This window comes from Chanodichthys erythropterus, chromosome 19 (genome assembly GCF_024489055.1).
Source record: "Chanodichthys erythropterus isolate Z2021 chromosome 19, ASM2448905v1, whole genome shotgun sequence".
NCBI lineage: Eukaryota > Metazoa > Chordata > Actinopteri > Cypriniformes > Xenocyprididae > Chanodichthys > Chanodichthys erythropterus.
This window is the reverse complement of record NC_090239.1, coordinates 27067209-27087207: the sequence shown is the minus strand read 5'-3', so window position 1 is coordinate 27087207 and position 19999 is coordinate 27067209. Positions and strand designations below refer to the sequence as shown.

At 41.7% G+C, this 19999-nt stretch overlaps 1 protein-coding gene across 1 annotated transcript in view; it reads right to left on the bottom strand.

The window, feature by feature from the left end:
* The window catches only part of scn4aa (sodium channel, voltage-gated, type IV, alpha, a), a 41164-nt gene extending 31045 nt beyond the window's left edge, over window positions 1-10119 (bottom strand). The window contains exons 1-5 of the mRNA XM_067370175.1: window positions 10091-10119; window positions 3060-3363; window positions 2815-2935; window positions 2616-2715; window positions 877-1005 (exon numbers count right to left, since the gene is read on the bottom strand). Coding sequence (XP_067226276.1) covers window positions 877-1005; window positions 2616-2715; window positions 2815-2935; window positions 3060-3311 — 602 coding nt within the window. The 5' untranslated portion in view covers window positions 3312-3363; window positions 10091-10119. The remainder of the gene's footprint in view (window positions 1-876; window positions 1006-2615; window positions 2716-2814; window positions 2936-3059; window positions 3364-10090) is intronic.
* Window positions 10120-19999: the final 9880 nt, after the last annotated feature.

Here is a 19999-nt window from a genome sequence, read left to right as displayed (position 1 = left end):
ATGGCACCTCCGAACTCAAATCCGGTTAACAGAACTGATTGGGGGATATAAGCTCTATTGCATGTTGATATAGTCACAGTTATCGTTTTAATGGCCTTATTATTGTCTCATCATCGTCTCGTCTTAGTCAAGGGAAAAAGCTTAGTTGACGAACATTTTTCATCATAGATTTCGTTGACGAAATTACCACTAGTCCTAGGTAAAAATTTGCCCTTCAGAAAGTCCTTGCCTGTGAGGTAGTACTTTCAAATTCAGAAACTCCCAGGGGTGGCATTTGGGAGCTGAACATGCTGATTGGTTGACTCCACAGCATTTTATTTCAACCGGCATTTTTAAAAGTCTGTTGCGTTCGGCAAGAGTTGTGTTTTTTGCTATTCAAATCAACAATGGAGTTAAAAAAATACGACCGGTGGACTGACGACGAGGTTCAGGCTTTATTAAGCTTATATTCGGAGTACGAATTCCAACAGGAAGTGAAAAGTCACGCGCAGTCCTAAGTCACCGGACTTAATCTTCTCGGTACTTTACACTGATGGAAACGCATTCGATGGAAATCGACAGGTCTGGGGAAAAAAAAGTTCCTGGGACGAATTGTTCCGGATAATTTCAGCGGAAAAGCGGCTATACATAAATCCTGTAGAAGATCTAGGCAGGTGGAGCTGGGGGAGGTGGAGGTTTTCAGAGGATCTCTCATAGCGCAGTGCAGGACTAGCCTACAACAAACACTGAAACAGACTATTTAAATATTGAATAAGCATTCTCAATGGCAATGGTGTGATTGCTTGCATATTGCATGTAAGGACCTATCAGCCTGTGCCATCTAGAGTTTCATGACTGAACATGAAGGTCTATATATGTGTGTATTCAAATACTCACGCCATGCTGATCACCATGAAATCAAGCCAGTTCCATGGATCACGAAGGAATGTGAAAGGTCCGATGCAGAAGCCTCGTGACAAAACTTTGATTGTTGCTTCAAAGGTATATATACCAGTAAAAACATACCTACAATAACAAATAAATAAACAGAAATAAACATATTTCTTCTGAATTAATAATCATCAATAGGAGCTTCAGAGTCACAATTATACTGCACTAGTATTAATAATGAACTGAATCAGTTGTAAATGATAAGTAGGCCTATACAACATTTTTGGGATATATTTAAGATACAAGTAAATATATATATATATATATATATATATATATATATATATATATATATATTAGGGCTGTCTAAATAACGTGTTAATTTCGATTAATTAATCTGAGAAAAAATAACGTAGATTAATCCATTCCGTATTGACCTTTGAACATGGAGCCGTTCTAGCCACCATTCGACTGTAAAATGAAGGAGGGAGACGACTGCTGCGCTGATGGACAGAACGAGCAGAGCTCCTACCTTGTGTGCGCGAGAAAGTAAGAACCGTCTTTGCACTCTCTCTACTTCACACATAATATCTAAATCAACTGACACAATGCTAAAAGTTCGTAAGACCGAATCCATGTTTCACGAGGCGCATTTGGAGAATGACAGGCGCCCTGCACGTGCAGCTGACATAAACCACACTTTCAGTAAACAAAAAGAAAATCCTATCCAGTGGTGAAGTGTTTTCTGTGTTGACAAATCTTTTGCGATATCCTAATAACAGTCGCGATTTGCACACAACGCGTCAACGTCCGCTAATGTCCGATTCGCGACCTAAAGACTCATTTCAAAAGATTCATTTTAATGAATCATGACAACAACTGATCTGTCCACACGGTCTATAATGAATCATTTACTTGAACAACTCTGAAATGAGAACATAAGTGTGCTTACCCCATTTAGCAAGAGTGGTTAGTAAAATTAGCCCTAATAATCCACAATATTTTCAGGTTATTTAAATGACAATATGTAGTAAATTAGGCCTACCTATAAAATCAGTTAGTTTAGACTGGAGTGAGGTGAAACCAGAACAAAGCAAGTTGTTGTTAGCTAGGTGCATTCAATTTTATATGGTAGAAAATTATATTATAAGTTAATATAACTTCTAAATGCTACTTTTTAATACTTTTCAGGTTTAGCAAAACAGCATCTTCTCTTACAAAGCTATACAATCACTTTTTTTTTTTTTTTTTTTTGCAAAGAGGGCAAGAAAGAATTACAGTGAGAGTGACGGGTACTTTATTGTCAGTATCGGGTTCGCAGGTCATGTGGGTAGGGCACTTTTTACTGTTTGTGTGGATGAACATGTCTGTCACCACCGAAGACCATTTTTGACCCAGGACAAACCCTGCATTGATTCATTTGAATTGAAATATTTAATACTTTCACAGCAAAAATTATGTATGCAATTAATTTAGATTTATTAATCACTGAGTATGTAATTAATTAGATTAAAAATTGTAATCGATTGACAGCCCTAATATATATATATATATATATATATAAAAATATATAAAAATGTAAATAAATAAACCATCAAGAAATGTGTTATTTCATATTGATATTTTAAAGTTTTTTTTTTTAACTTTATATTCTTCAAAATTATTTGAGACTTCTGCTAGTACTAAAGAGATTCAACAAGTCACTTTTACTAAAAATGTGTATGTTCACACCAGGCAACTCTTACTCGACTGTTTTACTCCAGGCTGGAGGGTTACTCATTGTCATGAACACGCAGTTGGACAAGATGGTGATCATGATGAACATACTAAAATATTTGAAGCACAGTCAAGGTAAATATGGTAAACAGCTCATTACTGTACCAATCATGATAATCATTACAAAAAAAATGTTGTTTTTTATCAAAAAGATGGCATGAAAAGGATATGAATGTATAAGAATTTTGATGGCTCCTCTTCTGACAAGACTAAAAGGACTGATACAAAACAGTGCTGGTTCAGCTGCGAACCTGTAGATTGTGTTTCCCTTGCTTATGACAATAAATGTCTGCAAATGAGAAAGAGGTTAACACAAAGGCTTGAAAACATTTATAGACACCAGACGAACAGGTTTAGGTTTAAGTACAGGGCACACTATTTAACATTTATGGGTGTGACCGTGTGAGACTGACTTTCTGTGCTTTATAAAAGGGGTCGATATCCTCCAGAGGAGTGTTGAGGAGATGCTCTGGTGGGTCACCATAGATCATGGGCAGGCACTTTCCTGCCTCCAGATCACTACTCGGTGCCTGTGGTTCCTCCTCAACCCCATCTACTTCCTCTCTGGTGCTCCTCTCCTGGATGAGCCTTTCGATCTCCGCCAGTGATTCTGGGGTGAATTTGCGGAACGCGTTTGTGCCTGTGCGAGGGAGCAGGCTTGCCATCTTGGCATTGCGAAGAGATACCACCTCAACGGGGAATCTCTACACCAAGCTCCTGAAAGGGAGAGAAGGAAAAATAAATTTGATCAATGTTACCATGGACTTCATGTATGGAAGACTTCATCTAAGTAGTTTTCAAGTGCATTTTGAGGACAAACAAATTAAAGGTGCCCTAGAATTAAAAATTGAATTTATCTTGGCATAGTTAAATAACAAGAGTTCAGTACATGGAAATGACATACAGTGAGTCTCAAACACCATTGTTTCCTCCTCCTTATATAAATCTCAATTGTTTAAAAGACCTCCGAAGAACAGGCGAATCTCAACATAACACCGACTGTTACATAACAGTCGGGATTATTAATATATATGGCCCCAATATTTGCATATGCCAGCCCATGATCAAGGCATTAGACACGGGCAGCCAGTATTAACGTCTGGATCTGTGCACAGCTGAATCATCAGACTAGGTCAGCAAGCAAAGACAATAGCGAAAAATGGCAGATGGAGCAATAATAACTGACATGATCCATGATATCATGATATTTTTAGTGATATTTGTAAATTGTCTTCATTAGCATGTTGCTAATGTACTGTTAAATGTGGTTAAAGTTACTATCATTTATTACTGTATTCACGGACGTTATTTTCATTTTTAAACACTTGCAGTCTGTATAATTCATAAACACAACTTCATTCTTTATAAATCTCTCCAACAGTGTGTAATGTTAGCTTTAGCCACGGAGCATGCTATCAAACTCATTCAGAATCAGATGTAAACATCCAAATAAATACCATACTTACACAATTAGACATGTTGCATGACGAACACTTTATAAAGATCCATTCTGAGGGTTATATTAGCTGTGTGATCTTTGTTTATGCTGTTTAAGGCAAGCGTGAGCTCCGGGGGCGTGGAGCACGGGAATTTAAAGGGGCAGCAGCCTGAATCAGCGCATATTTAATGATGTCCCAAAATAGGCAATTCAAAAAATGAATAAAAAAAATCTATGGGGGTATTTTGAGCTGAAACTTCACAGACACATTCAGGGGACACCTTAGACCTATATTACATCTTTTGAAAACACGTTCTATGGCACCTTTAAAATAAATAACTTTCTTCATTCCAAAAACTTTTTGCTGTTTGCTGTGGATGTATTGCAAGAGATGCAATAAATGCAAAAGCAATTTATTCAGAGTCAAGCATCTTTAAGAAGTCGATTTATTTATATAGCACTTTATACATTAAAGATCGTTTCAAAGCACCTTCACATTATTAAAACAGGAAAAAAACAGTGTTAATGTTATTAAATTATGAAACAAATTTAAGTTGTAAAGCAGCTCTAAGAAGACAAAAGGTTGATATCCAGCTCAATTTAGTCAATTCTGTTCAATGTGAACTAAATGCGTCTGTAGTTAAATGAGTGTGAAATATGCTAATTATGTCATCAATTGTGGTTCCCTTCTACAATGTAGGACAGCCTAGCACATGAACCCCAAAGAACACCAACCAAATAAATTGAAATTTGAAGACAAACAGTCTTGGGTGTGAAACAAAAGTTTATGTGTCTAAGTACTATAAGTTTAAAAATTGCATTTTGAAGTTTATGCACTCAATAACAAAAATTTCTCCATTCTACATTTAAAAACCAGGCCATCCAGGACTAAATTTTATGAGTATGCATTCTCTTGTATGTGACAGTGTCTACTTTTTTCCTGTCACTGACAACGAAACTGTGCATACATACTTACATTTACATCCTTATTGTTTAGTAACATCTCCTAAATAAATAAAAATAGCTCAAGAATGGTTCAGGAAACAAATTTCTGTGCCACTAGTTACACAGAATTTACACATTTTTAAATGTATTTTTTGCCTATAATCAGAATGAGATAAGGACATGATCCAGTAAAGCATGAAATTTTAGCCTGAAAAATATTTTTTTTAAATGGAAAAAAATATAATAAATGTATATAATATTAAATATTTGATCAACCCATATTTCATCTGGTTTTAATGGTACAATATAGTGAGAATAAAAACACCTCTTACACGTTTTGAGAAGCCCATACTGAGCAAAAGTATGCAATTTGGTGCAGTTGCTGATATTTATATGGCAGTAAGATTAAATTCTGATAACTTGTAATGTAAATCAATGAGATCAATATAACAATATAGTTTAAAATGCAGTTTTATGCAAGTATATACATATCAGTTAAATCTCTATATTTACAAATAATGTCTTTGTAAGATGATATTTAAATGCTTTATTTTATTATCAAAACTGTAGTTTTAATTGTGAGGGTAAAAACATATACAATACAATACAATACAATACAATGATGATTGTGAAATGAACCCTAACATGTTCAAACGCATGTACTTGAAACTTACTTTTTAACATGAATCTTCTAAAAAATGATTCATGGAAGTAATTCATCAAGTAAACCTAAGTTGCTACAGTCCAGTAAGTGTTTATCTTGAAATATTACTAACAATATAAAAGTTATTCTCAGATTTATTTGATAAAAATAAGATTTCACAGTGAAAAAAGCAGGTGTATCTGAACTGAATTTCTGTGAATGATATTTGAAGCAAGGCCTTTTACTTAGTAAAAAGTAATAAAATATCAACCAGACAACAGAAGGCATGTGGTAGATGTACAACACGCTTTTCAGCAAAGTTTTGATCATGCTGATAATTTAGAGGCCGTAGAAATATGCATATCAAATTGTCACAGATCCCTTGTCTTCCTGGACTCCATATCCCATGATCCTCCTGTTTCATCACCTGCACTCACTTCCCTCGTCAGCTCCTCATCATCACAGATCACCTGCACCTGGACTCTATCATCTGCACTCCCTTTATAATGCACTCACTCCCTGCACTCCTTGTCCGTTCTCTGTTGTGTTACCGTGTATGTTTGGTGTTCCTGCCCAGTTTCTATTAAAGAAGTATCTATATTGTGGAAATCCGTATCTGCCTCATCTCTCTACACCAGCAACCGTAACAGAAGAACGGACCAAAAACTTTGGATTTCCACAGAATGGAGACTTTCACCAGCTCCCTGGCTCCTGCTCCTCCAAGGCCTCTCTCCCATCTGGCAACTGGCGATCGGCTCATCGGGCTTCTTCAGGTGGGTCGTTCGCTGGAAAGGTATGTGGAGGAGTTCGTTGAGCTTGCTTTCTTGTCTGACTGGCCTGAAGCATGTTTAATCTCCCTGTTTCTGGATGGACTGGACGACAACACTATCCGTTTTGATGAACCTGATTATCGTTTCTCCTTAAGCGAAACAATCAATTTTATTTTGTGGTTAAATGGCTCCAAATTCTTCGTGGATGAGGTTCAGGATAAGTGTATGTCTCCAGTCCATCCAGAAACACGGCTGGCCGGGCCAGTCAGTCAACCTCCGTCTTCCTCCGCATACCCCTCCAGCAAACTCCCTGCCTGCCCCAGGCTGGACCCATATTCCGCTACTGGGCCCAGTAAGCGGAGGAGGAGGAAGAAAGCGGCTCCAGTGTCTCCAGAGCCCGCTCCAGTGTCTCCAGAGCCCGCTCCAGTATCTCCAGAGCCCGCTCCAGTATCTCCAGAGCCCGCTCCAGTATCTCCAGAGCCCGCTCCAGTATCTCCAGAGCCCGCTCCAGTATCTCCAGAGCCCGCTCCAGTGTCTCCAGAGCCCGCTCCAGTGTCTCCAGAGCCCGCTCCAGTGTCTCCAGAGCCCGCTCCAGTGTCTCCAGAGCCCGCTCCAGTGTCTCCAGAGCCCGCTCCAGTATCTCCAGAGCCCGCTCCAGTATCTCCAGAGCCCGCTCCAGTATCTCCAGAGCCCGCTCCAGTATCTCCAGAGCCCGCTCCAGTATCTCCAGAGCCCGCTCCAGTATCTCCAGAGCCCGCTCCAGTATCTCCAGAGCCCGCTCCAGTATCTCCAGAGCCCGCTCCAGTATCTCCAGAGCCCGCTCCAGTGTCTCCAGAGCCCGCTCCAGTGTCTCCAGAGCCCGCTCCAGTGTCTCCAGAGCCCGCTCCAGTGTCTCCAGAGCCCGCTCCAGTGTCTCCAGAGCCCGCTCCAGTATCTCCAGAGCCCGCTCCAGTATCTCCAGAGCCCGCTCCAGTATCTCCAGAGCCCGCTCCAGTATCTCCAGAGCCCGCTCCAGTATCTCCAGAGCCCGCTCCAGTATCTCCAGAGCCCGCTCCAGTGTCTCCAGAGCCCGCTCCAGTGTCTCCAGAGCCCGCTCCAGTGTCTCCAGAGCCCGCTCCAGTGTCTCCAGAGCCCGCTCCAGTGTCTCCAGAGCCCGCTCCAGTGTCTCCAGAGCCCGCTCCAGTATCTCCAGAGCCCGCTCCAGTGTCTCCAGAGCCCGCTCCAGTATCTCCAGAGCCCGCTCCAGTATCTCCAGAGCCCGCTCCAGTATCTCCAGAGCCCGCTCCAGTATCTCCAGAGCCCGCTCCAGTATCTCCAGAGCCCGCTCCAGTATCTCCAGAGCCCGCTCCAGTATCTCCAGAGCCCGCTCCAGTATCTCCAGAGCCCGCTCCAGTATCTCCAGAGCCAGCTCCAGTATCTCCAGAGCCAGCTCCAGTCCCCACAGAGCCAGCTCCAGTGCCTGTGGGGATTTTAATTGTATTTGAGGGGATGAAATGGCCCTCAACCCCAGTCTCCGCCGAGCCAAGTTCTCCAGCCTCCGCCGCCGAGCCAAGTTCTCCAGCCTCCGCCGCCGAGCCAAGTTCTCCAGCCTCCGCCGCCGAGCCAAGTTCTCCAGCCTCCGCCGCCGAGCCAAGTTCTCCAGCCTCCGCCGCCGAGCCAAGTTCTCCAGCCTCCGCCGCCGAGCCAAGTTCTCCAGCCTCCGCCGCCGAGCCAAGTTCTCCAGCCTCCGCCGCCGAGCCAAGTTCTCCAGCCTCCGCCGCCGAGCCAAGTTCTCCAGCCTCCGCCGCCGAGCCAAGTTCTCCAGCCTCCGCCGCCGAGCCAAGTTCTCCAGCCTCCGCCGCCGAGCCAAGTTCTCCAGCCTCCGCCGCCGAGCCAAGTTCTCCAGCCTCCGCCGCCGAGCCAAGTTCTCCAGCCTCCGCCGCCGAGCAAAGGTCTCCAGTCTCCGCCGCCGAGCAAAGTTCTCCAGTCTCCGCCGCCGAGCAAAGTTCTCCAGTCTCCGCCGCCGAGCAAAGTTCTCCAGTCTCCGCCGCCGAGCAAAGTTCTCCAGTCTCCGCCGCCTACGAGCCCTCAGCTCCAGCCGCCGCCGCCGAGCCAGCCGCTCCAGCCGCCGCCGCCGAGCCAGCCGCTCCAGCCGCCGCCGCCGAGCCAGCCGCTCCAGCCGCCGCCGCCGAGCCAGCCGCTCCAGCCGCCGCCGCCGAGCCAGCCGCTCCAGCCGCCGCCGCCGAACCAACTGCTCCTATGAACTGTGTTTTTGAACTCTCCAGCCCAAAGACTGTTTCCCCTCCCTGCCTCCCTCTCCCGCCTCCGTCCATATGTCTCAGCACTGTACCTCCACCTCAAGCCCCTTCGCCCAGATCTCCACCTCGGACCTCTGGGCGATTACCTACACCCTGGCTCCAACCTCCCTCGTCTCCACCATGGCCCATCAGTCCACTAGTCTCACCAGTCTCCATCCTGCCCCCGTTCACACCTTGTTCCTTCGTCAGCCTGCCCTCACTTCTGGACTGCACTCCTCCGTCTCTGCTCCGTCCCTCCGTCCCTCAGTTCCAGTTGGCCTCCTCACTCTCCCCGGTGTTCACTTTGTTGTATGTCGTCTGCCTTCTACTGCGGCTTTCTGGAGCCCCGGCTGCGCTTCGGTCGGCGGAGCCGTGGATTCCGCCATCTCCCGCCGGTCCTTCAGCGCCGCCTGGGCTCGACGGCTTCAAGGCTTCGGCTCCTGACCCTCCATGGCCGCCTTCGGCTCCTGACCCTCCATGGCCGCCTTCGGCCCCTGACCCTCCATGGCTGCCCACGGCTCCTGACCCTCCATGGCTGCCCACGGCTCCTGACCCGCCATGGCTGCCCACGGCTCCTGACCCGCCATGGCTGCCCACGGCTCCTGACCCGCCATGGCTGCCCACGGCTCCTGACCCGCCATGGCTGCCCACGGCTCCTGACCCGCCATGGCTGCCCACGGCTCCTGACCCGCCATGGCTGCCCACGGCTCCTGACCCGCCATGGTTTTTGAGCCTGCCCTGGAGACCTCCACTCCAGTCTACTCCTCCCCCTGCTCCGGTTTGAGGTCTCCAGGGCGCCCACCCCCCTCCCGGTTGTTACATCTACGGCGCGAGGACGCGCCTACCGGGAGGGGGAGGTACTGTCACAGATCCCTTGTCTTCCTGGACTCCATATCCCATGATCCTCCTGTTTCATCACCTGCACTCACTTCCCTCGTCAGCTCCTCATCATCACAGATCACCTGCACCTGGACTCTATCATCTGCACTCCCTTTATAATGCACTCACTCCCTGCACTCCTTGTCCGTTCTCTGTTGTGTTACCGTGTATGTTTGGTGTTCCTGCCCAGTTTCTATTAAAGAAGTATCTATATTGTGGAAATCCGTATCTGCCTCATCTCTCTACACCAGCAACCGTAACACAAATATGATACAGTAGTCTTTATAATAGGGTTAAGACTCTAAGTTGATATCAGAAAAGTTCAACCATATGTAGAGAGTTCTGATAATATTATGCTGTGAGTCACTTCAGGTCACATTAATAATTTAACGATCTATAAAGTATCTCATAACAATAAATGTACACCACTGAGGTTTGAAATGTCAGTTAAGATGACTGTGGACTGCCAAGAAAGGCCACATTACAAGCTGACCTTGAAGATGTATGCTTGGCAGACTAATACTCCATCTAAGACATGAGCCACAACCAGCCGAACCTCCAGTCTGCAGACTCCACCTGTGAGATCTGAACTATGAGGCAACTCAAATAAATGTGCCAAAGCAATGACAAAGTGTGTAGGACAGGCTTGGGAGCAACAGCAAGACACTTTCCCACAGTACCAAAGAGAACTGAACATTACTCTAGAACATCATATTACTTATTAATTTAGCAGACACAGTCACCCCTGCCAACTCACATAGATCATGATGAGCTCACATGCCCACAGCCAATGGCTGCCCACTACTACAGAGGAGGTGGTTACCTGTGTCAGGCTGCCATTTTGTATCTTTCTGTTTGAACACAATTTCTAATGTGAAATCAAACACTACATCAAATAGACTATATATACTGAAACATGTTAGTATTAGTTAACTACTACATGAACTAACAATGAAAAATAGCTCTGAGCATTTATTAATCTTAGTTAATGTTATTTACTAATACATATACTAAGAAATGATTAAAATAAAAAGTTGTATTTGTTAACATAATTTGATGGACTTGGGCTGACATGAACTAACAATAAGCATGTGACAGTAGGGCTGGGCGATATGACCAAAATCTTATATCATGATATGAATAATTTTATATCACGATAACAATATATATCACGATATAGTTATTTTTGCTTTAAATAAGATGTTAATGATATCAACATTTTCCATATCATTGAAATTTCATAATTATCATCAATTTCAATATAATTTAAAAAAATTATACTAGCCTAAAAAACTCTCAAGCTTACTGAAGACAAATAAACTGTGATAAAGAAAGAGCAAAGAAGACAAACTACAATAGAATCAAAGGTATAAAAAACAATGCAAAGTTTAATTCTTATTAAAGTTACAAAAGCAAGCAGTGAGAGATTTTCTCTCTTTTTTGTTGTCTGGTTAGCTTTAATAATGACAGCAGGTAAATTTGGATGCTGTTCTTTTTAAGACTGATTAACTCGAGAGAGATTAACTTGAGCCTTGTCTTTCTCAACTGTACCTTCACTTAAAAGCACTCAGTTCAGTCCTTACGTGCTCTATGAGCAGCAGCTTCATTTCACGCGTCTCAGACGCTGCTGAGAACACAGTCTCTCAGAGAGCACGTGCATATGCTGAAATTAGTTGTCTTTCGCTGCTAATTGCACTTAAACAATTTAAAACCACTTGTTTTTAAACCGCAATGCTTAAAAACACATGCAAATTATAATCTTTAGCAACCTCATGTTAGCGTAACCTTGACAGAGACGATAGTCCAAAATCTCTACCAGTTGACAAATTTCAATCAGCTATATTGCCCACCCCTACTTATTGTGCCCTAATACACTTTAACATTGTGCACGTCTCTAATTTGCGATCCACTTCTGAGAGAGGCAGGTTTCATGTGCGCACTTTGGAAGTGTGTCAGTCAGCAAGAGCGCTGGACCAAGTTCCTTTTCAGGATATATTGCGCTTATAACTCTTTTAACATCAAGCACGTCCCGCTTTTTATAGTCTCATTCATGCATTTCATCACTTTTAAGTGTCAACAGTGCAATATATTTACATACTACGATATATACGATATAGCAAAATCTCTAACGATAGACATTTTATTTCGTGGTAACGATATCGTAATATCGCACAGCCCTATGTGACAGTATATTTTTATATTTCGATATTTCCTGAAGCTTTTATCACTGAATTGAATTGTTACAAAAAAGTGTTGTCCTCCTATCAGGTTTAATAACTTTTCTTGTAACAAAAATAACTCTTTAAATACAATAAAGCAATACACAAAAATGTATAATAGAATAATAGGTAACACTTTACAATAACCCTGACAGCAACATAGTGTCGGCCCAGATCCGGCCCACATCTGGTCCGCATGTAATCCACATGTACCAGATGTGGGCCGGATCTGGGCCACACTTTGTTTGTGTCTGGGAAGAACTGATTAGTTAAAGGCACAGTATGTAAGTTTCGCCACTAGAAAGGCACAGCTTGATGATAGCACTGAATGAGCATGGAATCATGAGCTGTCGTCTTCACCTCCACAGCCAATGGAAAGCAATCCAACGAGACTCGTTCAAATCATGTTCATGGATGAGCAAATGTATTAAAGTTTTATTAACATTACTGTGGTATAAAGCAGGGCGGAGCCAAGAGCCTGAGACATTTTACATTGCTGTTTTTATTATGCTTATATGCCGCAGTCGGCCACTGCTGATCCTTTCGTTTTGTTGCTTATGTTTATTAATGTTAAAGTTATGTTTAACGTCGGCCTCCTTCTTCCCTAAATTTGAACTGTCACAGTTATGTTTGATCACCTAAAATCACTGTGGCGACCAGGGCGGGCGAGAGCCGTGAGGGAACGGCGCGAGGCCGGTGGCGCGAGTGTTAATGAGCTTCACCTGGGAGGCGTACCGGCCTTGAGTCCCTCACGGAGGAGCTCCGGGAGCATAAAAGGAGGAGCGACGACCGTGGAGGACGAGAGAGGACCAGGCCTGGACTTTATTTTATGTTTTATTATGTTTGTTTTGCCGGCAGACGTCCGCGAGGGTCTGCCGGCATTACTTTCGTTTTGTTCTTTGTTTATTTTATATTAAAGTTTGGTTCAACGTTCACCGGTTCCCGCCTCCTTCTTCCCACAACTATTAACCTCGTTACATTGGTGCCGAAACCCGGGAGGAAGGAGGGACATGCTGTCGGAGAGCCCTCGCTGCTGAGGGGGATCGCGGTGCTGCGGAGTTCGAGCAGCGCGGGAGTGAAGACCGCGAGAGGCTGCCCGAGGCGGTGGTGCTGGAGCCTAGTGAAAGGTGGGACGGAGATCCGGATGCCGTGCTCCTTGGACGAGGTGAGGTGGCTGCCGTCCTGGACCTGGAGGGAGCGGAGGAGTCGCCGTCGTCCGCCATGAAGGGGAGGAGCAGGGGACGGGGGACTAGCTGCCGGCTGCCTTCAGCCGGAGGAGCCATCGCCGGCCGCCAGGAGGCGGTCGAGGATCGGGCCGTCCACCAAGCGTCCAGTGCCATCGCATGTGGCACCGCGAGAAAGAGCCTCTTGGCAGGCTGAGGACCGAGCGGCAGTGTGTCGGGGAACCGGACCCAGAATTTTTTTTTCCTCTTTCTTTTTCCTCTCTCCCCTCTCTCGTCCTATCGCTCCTCTTGCTTCCGTCTCCTTTCTCTCGTCTCGTCTGTCCTTACCCCCAGGTGCTGCGGCCGCCGAGACAGGCCCCGGGGGGGAGTAAGCGCAGTCGCGGGAGTACCCCCTGGCCTGCGAGGGGCGATGGGGGTATGTGGCGACCAGGGCGGGCGAGAGCCGTGAGGGAACGTCTTGAGTCTCTCACGGAGGAAGGAGAAGTGACTACCGTGAAGGACGAGAGAGGACCAGGCCTGGACTTTATTTTATGTTTTATTATGTTTGTGTGGCTGGCAGACGTCCGCGAGGGTCTTTGTTTATTTTATATTAAAGTTTGGTTCAACGTTCCCGCCTCCTTCTTCCCACAACTATTAACCTCGTTACAATCACATTTTATCTTTATTCCAGTGAAACAGCTGCAAGTGCTGAATTACTACTCATACAGCTCACTTTATCTGACAAATATTAAAATTGTGCGGTAACACAGCACTGTTTTGCTTTGTCAATTATATTAAAATACATTTGAGTGATATAATGTTACTATGTGCGTTCACTCAGTGGCTGGAATGAGACACCTGTTGCACACTGCAGTATGCTAGATCGATATTAGAATATCATATTAATAAAAGTTGGATGACTTGTGTTGCTAAATGGCAATTCATTTAAAAATGTATTGTATTGTGGATAAAATGCTGTATTACTGTTATTACAAATAAAGCTCTTTCTGATTATGTTATGTTAGCCAGATGACAAAATAGTGTTGTCTCTGAGGCATGTTACAAACATGTTACTCATGGTAAATCAATAAAATGAGATAAATAATTATTATCTAATTCAAATAATAAGACTCTAACAATGACGGATATGACGTCATTGACAGGCGACACGATGCCATGGGCCGTTACACTGGTTAAAATAGCTGATTTCTCTGGATTTAAACATTGTTGGAAACATTTGGGATAATGTAAGTACACAAGTCATCAAAACATATAACACTGTTCTAGAGGTTTTTGAATATTTTGATCCAAAAATCTCACATATTGTGCCTTTAATGTTAGCTAATACATAATTAACATTAACAAGGAGTGGTTACATTACGTCAAGGTGTCCTTGTTACAGTGTAAAAATATATTTAAGTACTGAGTAATACTAATTTACTACATGTACTTACTATTGAGATCAGTTGCATGTAATTATACATAATAATACCATTATTACTATAGTAAGTAAATGTAACGTGTGTAAGAAGGACACTAAAATAAATGTTACCCATTGAGCAATACTATAGCTACATTTGTTACAGTAGTTATTAATCTTTGTTAACATTAATGAAAACACAACTGTTCATTGTTATAGTAGCTCATGTTAGCTCAGATACAACTTCTGATTTGAATAATGTTTTGAAAAAGACTAATGAATAGACAAATGTTTTGTTCATGATTAGTTAATGCAATAACTAACGTTAACTAATTTAATGATTTAATCATATTTCAATAATAAAAAATAAAAATAAAAATCTTTTTTTTTGGTTGAGTGGTAGTGAAGTTTGTCTTTGTAGGGCAGCATACATAACATGGGCACAAGTTGAAAGCATGCACACATACATACACTGTAAAGGATTCAGTGTTTCTTTATGGGGGCCAGTATACAGGGCTGGGAGACTTACACTCTGTATCAATCCAATACACATGCGTACCACACAAGCACTGATATGGTTGCTGCTCAGCTGCCGTGGGCCATCACAGTTGAGCATCGAGTTACAGAAGCCCGATGACTCTGCTAATTCCAGCCTCACTCGCATCGCACCAATAAACAGGCTAACACGCCAACTCAGCTCCGACCCACACCTCATCGCCCAACTTATGAGACTCCTTTCACCATTAAAAACAAATGATCCCTCCCCTTGATCCTTCCACCTATTACAGCACACAACTTCTTGAGTTTCCTCAGCAGGTTACTGTCACTCCATTACCAATGCATTTTAATTTAATTCAACCCATCTCTTCTCTTTATGTGCTCATGGTTGTGTGACCACTGTTGGGGAAAGTCACTTTTAAAAGTAATACTTTACAATATTGCATTACTCTCTAAAAAGTAATTAATTGCGTTCCATTTTATGAAAAGTAATGCATTACGTGTCCTTTGCGTTATTTTTTCTCACCTGGGCTGGACTTGGTTGTTTGTTTGTTTAATAACAAGATAAAAAAGTTCTGTTTTTGGCAAATGTAAAAGTCCTTTCACCCTAAAAGTGAAATGATCCAGGAGAACAGTTTAACACTCTTACTAAAAACAAAAAAATGAAACACAAATGTGATGTTTAACCAAAGTAGTTTTTTGTTTGCATGGATGAATTAGATCATTGAAGGTCAACAGCAAAGACATAAAGGTTAATAAAGTGATATTAAGTACATAAAATATCTATTATTCAATAGGAGCTCCGCTGCGAGTCGACACTTCTATAGACTATAGTTAAAGCAGAACTAAGTAACTTTTTTTACCTTCATAAATAGTTTTCTAAGTCCTTACAATTGGTTAATTGACTAACCCCTTCTGGCACGTCTACGCCAGAATACAGTACTTGCAAGTTGAGCTGCATCGACCTGACACAATCTCGCCTCATGTTCACGTTCACGCGAGAGTGACAAAATGCTTTACGGTAATTCAAAAGCAATGTCTATATTATGACTTTATAAGACAATTTCGAAAATTACCCACCTCCATCGAGTGTACTGTATTTGCAAATTACCCACTTCCTCTTGTACTGTATTTGCAAAACTACTGCGCTGGTGAGCGGTGTCGTCGTTGTAGTCCAGAGCTACGCTTGGAGTATTTACGACAGTGTGATTCACTGAAGGAACCTGTAGGGGGAGCTTCGCAAATCTTACTGAGTTCCACTTTAACCTAAAATCTTTGCAGGAATTGCTCTGCAAATTAAATTGAGAATATAACTAATGCATATATGCTATTTTAAATACTGTAGTTTATGCCAGAGACCTGATGTCTGTGAAAATACCGTGTCAGGCATACCTATTGGAAAGCCCGGATGAGTCATTAGTTGGGAAATAAAATAACCCTTTCGCACGTAAGTTTAAAATATTTTGGCGACCGTAATTTAGAACGTATCACTTTATTGTTTCCATGGTGACGCGTCATTGCTTGTCACCGCAGCGCTGTATGACAGATGATCTGCTTTTATTTTAATTTTCCTTTTTTATTCAAAACATTCACAAATTTGTTAACTATATCATGAAATATCTGATATTCCGATTGTCAAATATGAGCACCTTTATAATGATCGCGTTAGTTGAGCTATACATGTTATGGGCGCCGCCATTTTAGTTTATGCCGCAGGTTCTGTTGGATTTACAACATGTGAATTCCTCCAATTCTCCTGAAGTAAGTGGTGAACTGGGGAAGAATAGAGTAAACTTTAAAGTTACTTACACAATGTGTATCTGATATGAATAAATCGTGTCCTCTAATTATAATGGAAAACATTGTTATTGCCGCTTCTATATAGGCTACATCAGTGTGTATTTTACAAATTCTAAATGTATTGTTTTGTTTGTATGTATTTAAATTAAAAATAATTAAAATGATCCCGTCCCCACCCCCACCCGACGATACCATCACAATGTTTTACTGTAAACATCGTCAACTGCCAATTTAGGGGACATCGCCCAACCCTATTATTCAACATTTTAATTATTGCAGTTGTGCTTAATAGTTTGAAATTTCAATGTTTTTATTTGTTTTGTAGAATACTGAATCTGTTTTTGTGCAAGTGAGATGCTCACATTTAGTCTAGAACTACAATAACCATGCCTGTACTTATTCATGATTTCTCTCAACATGGAAACAGGAGAGGTGTCAGTCAATAAATGGGAAAACAAAGTAACTTGCGTTATTTGAAAAGTAAATCAGATATTTTGTTGAAACTTTAACTTTAAAGTAATGCTGAGTAATTACCGATTACTGTAATTATTGTAATCTGATTACGTAACTCACGTTACTTGTAATGTTTTACCCCCAACACTGGTTGTGACATCATTAGCATTTCTTTTCCCACCAATATTAAGCTTCACTGTGCCATCTCAAATGGAGCTATTAAGTCGCCATCAAGATCTCCTATATATCACTACAGGATGAGACAGAGTGCAACCCCCTCCTCCACTTTTTAAAACTCTCAGGACTTCTTAAAACTCTAAATCAGGTCAGGGGCCCAGTTTTCCCCTAGCCTTAAAGGGGACCTATTATGCCCCTTTTCACAAGATGTAAGTCTCTGGAGTCCCCAGAATGTGTCTGTGAAGTTTCAGCTCAAATTCCCCACAGATCATTTATTATAGCTTGTCAAATTTACCCATTTGTGTGTGAGCAAAAACACACCGTTTTTGTGTGTGTCCCTTTAAATGCTAATGAGCTGCTGCTCACGGCCCCCTTTCCAGAAGAGGGCAGAGCTTTAACAGCTCGTGCATCGCATACTCAACAACAACAAAGCTGGAGGATCTCACGCAGCCAAAATGAGGATTGTCAGTAACAGTGTTCAGCTTTGCATTGCTCAAACCAGAGTCGGACACTGATGGAGAGACACAGGAAGAAGTTACAACTTTTAGAATGCAACTGGACGTTTCTGAATGGTTAGTGGATAAATTAGACGATAATAGAGTTAAGTTGATTCAACTCATCGACTAGCATGTAACATCATGATAATCTTTTGTGCAAATCCAGCATTGAACTGACCCTTGTTTGTGAAAACTTTTGCTGAGTCTTTGTTGAAGATATTTCCTGATTTCATTATAGAAGATCAGATCTTCAACAAGTAATAGCTATACCACAGGATAGTCCAGCAACTTGCTCATGTCTTTTTTTTAGCTGTCAATAGAGATTTGCCTAAAACCAGCACACAGGTCAAGACTAGTGACACTGACTGAAGTCTCAATTATAGGACAGAAGAAGTTGTAATGCTGTCTGATGACATGATAATATTTGTGGCTGGTGTTGCATCTTACTGTACCTCCACCCAAGAACAACAGGCAAATAGAGATCTCATACTGTTATGCACTCAGAATTATAGTGAAAGATTCTCTTCATTTGAGTGATCCTTGCCAAACTTTTTCAAATGACTGATGCTCAATGTTTGGCAGCAAAACACAGATGTAAAAGACAATATTAAAACATATAGGAAATGTCCAACAATATACATACACATAATTGCATAGATTAAAAAAAAACATCTGTAATGTTTAAGAAAGATAGCATAAGCACACCTTCAAGCAAAATGGTTTCAATTATAAAGCAATATGTTCATAATGAAGATAGAACTTGAGCTGAGTTAACTTTCTAGTGATCTGTACCTGACCCAAATCACCTCTAACCCAAACCTGACATGCATAAACAGTTATCTTAAAAAAAATCCAACCTTAGACAGACCTGATAAAATTAGACCTGACTCAATGGCACTGGCAATAGCACACATCAGTCTCCAGGAGGGTTTGTAATTTACACATAGATTAGATGCAGATTTAGGGGGTTTACTAATATCATTTCAATATGTATATGTTTTAAATAATAAAATTTTGTTCTATGCCAAAAAATGAATAATGGAAAGTTGGCATTATTCATTTGGTTCCATTTGGTAAAACCACATTTAATTAAAATTATAAGGTACCTGCATTGGGTTTTCAGGTCCAAGTGAACCTGTGAAGACTCATTGTTCATAAACCTATTTTAACTGAAGGAATGGCTCAGAAAGATCACAAAGTGCAAAACAAAATGTCATCTGCAATTACATTCATACATATTTAGAGCAGCTTAACTGTCCAAATAATTTTTGGGTTAACTATACGTAGGCAACCACTTGAGGTGTTGTTAACACATGATCTTTTTTTTTAAATTCTATTTTTACTATGCGGCAAAGAACATGCCTATTCCAGGATTGAAAAGCATAAATAGCATTAAAACTATAAAACAAATATGCTGACACAACTGACATTTCAACAGAGCAAAACACCTCTACATTTAATTTAAATAAGATCTGGAGTAGCTTGACTTCAGTATATGTGACCTCTTGACACCTGTACTTATGCCTATGAGGTAAGTTGTAAACAAATGATCAGTAATAAAAACAAGAGATTTTTTACCATAGCGTGATGACATGAGGCATGCTCTGGGCCTATGTCTTCTTAAAGGGTCATATACATGTCTCTCTTTGCTCTCTTTAGCACTGCCGTATCCACTTAACCTTGCTCTCTGGTCTCTATAAGGCTTCACACAAAGCCCTAATGAATGAAGATGTCTCAGATCCACTGCAACTGAAATCACTATGTCATTTCATTCCAAATATGAGGATTATTCATCTTCTAAGGTCTGTATATCTATTTGATAAAATGTGGGACTCAATACAAACATACAAGCATGTTAACACTACAGATATAATATGTATCATGTATACGTCATATAATTAGAATAATGTGAAAAAGTTCATTTTTTATTGTAAATTATTTAAAAAAAATGAAACTTTCATTTATACTAGATTCCCTACATGTAAAGTAAAACATTTCAAAAGGTTTTTTTTTTTTTTTTTTAAATTTGTTGATTAGAGCATACAGCTCATGAAAGTCCAAAATCCAGTATCTCAAAATATTAGAATATTTACATTTGTGTTACTTTAAATGACCATACCTACAGTATAAATTCCGGGTATCTCTTGTTCTTTGAAACCACACTAATGGGGAAGA